Here is a 2,322-nt window from a genome sequence, read left to right as displayed (position 1 = left end):
AAACATTAAATCTTTGAATATACAATCAAGAATCTCGTTTCCCTGCAATTTTGCTCCACACGATTCATTACGTAAGGTGAGATACTCAGTGCTATTAGTGGTTTATCCACATCTTTTCAAATACGTTGTTATGTAAGGATTTAATTACTCCAGTTCAGAGCTCCTTTGGGAGAAATCATGATACAGTTTAAGGCACAATTTAGCCTTCACGTTATTTGCAGCGCTTGCTTGAATTATCATTTGTCATGGAGTGATAATTCTCATGTTATGTTGGTAAGAGAATTTATGCATAATTTCACGTTTGATTTGAATGTGGAGTAGCAAGTATCTCATTGAGTATAATTCGTTATACTCATCCCTCTCTATTTACAATTTTCAGGTAGAAATTAGTATGCTGGACGGCGGTGGATGGATGCATATTGGACCAATGGATCTCCATCATGAAGTACTTTAATTTTTAAAAACACTAGAATATTTATTAACAGTTGATTATTATTATTTTTAAATTTAGACTCAATTGTGAGTCACGTCATAACTTTCAATTAGTCCTATTTTTATTATTTGTTAGAACTACTTTTATTAATGTTTGATAAAAGATATGATTCCAAATTGTTCTGCATATGTTATTTAATTTAATTTACCTTTTGTTAAGGTTGTTCAATTTTTACTGAATTCCTCGTTCTATTAAAATGTATTTGCCTCAAGCACTTTATTAATCAATTCACGTTTGGTAACGTTCCGGGCTGCTAAAGAATTCGGGGCGTTACAGCTTGGTATCAGAGCAATGGTTTACTTCCTGTAGATTTTCAAAATTTAAAAATTTTGAAAGAAAAAAAAAAGCTATATATATTTAATCTTTTTGGGAGATTCATTGTTTGAGTTTTCTTGCTTTGAGTATTCGTAAAACTAAGAGGCTTTGTCAAAAAGATCTAAACTGTCTAAGGCAAGCTTGGGATTTAAGCGGTCCACTTGTGACCCCCCTCCTCACCTGGAAGCCTTTTTAGTTGCGCGTTATTCAAATCGATAAGACGAAAAATAATGTTTTAAACCCACTACAGTTTTAGAAGTTTCTTTCATTTTAGAAACTTTTATACCAAAAAAAAAAAATTTACAAAAATTTATAAGTTACGAGATCCATGGAATCCAATGCTCATCAATCTACCACTGTCCAATATTTTAAGGTATGTAAGGATGAAGAATATTTTTATTGATATTACCATTTATATTTCAGTGCATACTAGTTAATTGCATGATTTTTTTTTTCTACACGTCATTTTACTTTAAGGGAGAATGTTAATTAAGCAAATGATTATTTTGTGTAGGATAGTATGATTAGTAAAGCAATTCTTATATGACTAGAACCTTAGTGTATAACACTTGGCCTTAGCATAACATACACGAAAGACATGACTAAATATTGAAAAACCTTTAGGAAGAGTGTAGTATGGTTGAGTAGTTCTTAAGATAAATTACTTTTACTTCAAGGAAATGGCACGACGACAACAAGATCAAGCTACTATGTTCAGAGATTTACTAAGGGCAGTGCAAGACTTGGGCAGGCAGCAGGCTCAAGCGGCACCTCATAATGCAACAGGAGGTGCCAACACCATGAGCTCAATTGTTGAACAGTTTCGTCATTTTAAGCCCCCATCCTTTGATGGTAAAGGTAACCCTTTTGCGGCTGAGGAGTGGCTGAGAAGACTTGAAGGGATCTTCGAGCACATGAACTGTAATGATGCTCAAAAGGTTTCTTGTGCGAAATTTATGTTGACTGATGATGCTGGACATTTGTGGGAGTCCGAAACACGTACTAGAACTACAGAACAACAACGTAACCTCACTTGGAACCAGTTCAAGGAGTCACTGATGGGTAAATATTTTCCCCAGTCACTGAAAGATCAAAAGGAGGTAGAATTTCTCCAGCTCACGCAAGGAAATTTGCCACTTGGGGAGTATGAAAGAAAATTTGAACGACTTTCTAGGTATGCACCGCATATGGTGAACACTGAGCTGACAAAGGCTAAAAGGTTTGAGATGGGGTTAAGGCCAGAGATCAAGGGAATCATGGCAGCCCAGCAGTATACTACTTATGCAGAGGTTGTACGTCGAGCACAAGCAATCTCTAATGGTTTAGGACTGGAAAAGAAAACCCAACCCAGCATCGAGTCGTCTATAAAGAGAAAGTGGCAAGGTCATGATAAGGAGAAAGGTAGGAACCAGAACAAGAAAGGAAAGATTAGGTCAGACTCAAATAAAACTTTTCCTCAATGCTCCAATTGCAACAAGCGACACTTGGGTGAATGTCTTCAGGGAAAGGGAGTA

General features: G+C 35.9%; 1 protein-coding gene and 1 long non-coding RNA gene across 2 annotated transcripts; both read left to right on the top strand.

The window, feature by feature from the left end:
- Positions 1 to 237: 237 nt before the first annotated feature.
- On the top strand, positions 238 to 647 carry LOC111377663. Its single transcript, XR_002699757.1, has 2 exons — positions 238 to 273; positions 380 to 647. It is a non-coding gene; the product is annotated as an uncharacterized LOC111377663 (long non-coding RNA).
- Positions 648 to 1,722: 1,075 nt separating this feature from the next.
- Positions 1,723 to 2,240, top strand: LOC111377664 (the record flags this gene model as incomplete). Its single annotated transcript, XM_023000787.1, has 1 exon — positions 1,723 to 2,240. A coding segment is annotated over exon 1 (518 nt), but the record flags the coding sequence as incomplete, so codon positions are not given.
- Positions 2,241 to 2,322: the final 82 nt, after the last annotated feature.

Source organism: Olea europaea, unplaced genomic scaffold (genome assembly GCF_002742605.1).
Source record: "Olea europaea var. sylvestris unplaced genomic scaffold, O_europaea_v1 scaffold17037, whole genome shotgun sequence".
Lineage (NCBI taxonomy): Eukaryota > Viridiplantae > Streptophyta > Magnoliopsida > Lamiales > Oleaceae > Olea > Olea europaea.
Note: the sequence above shows the minus strand (reverse complement) of the source record. Positions and strands in the feature narration are given on the sequence as shown.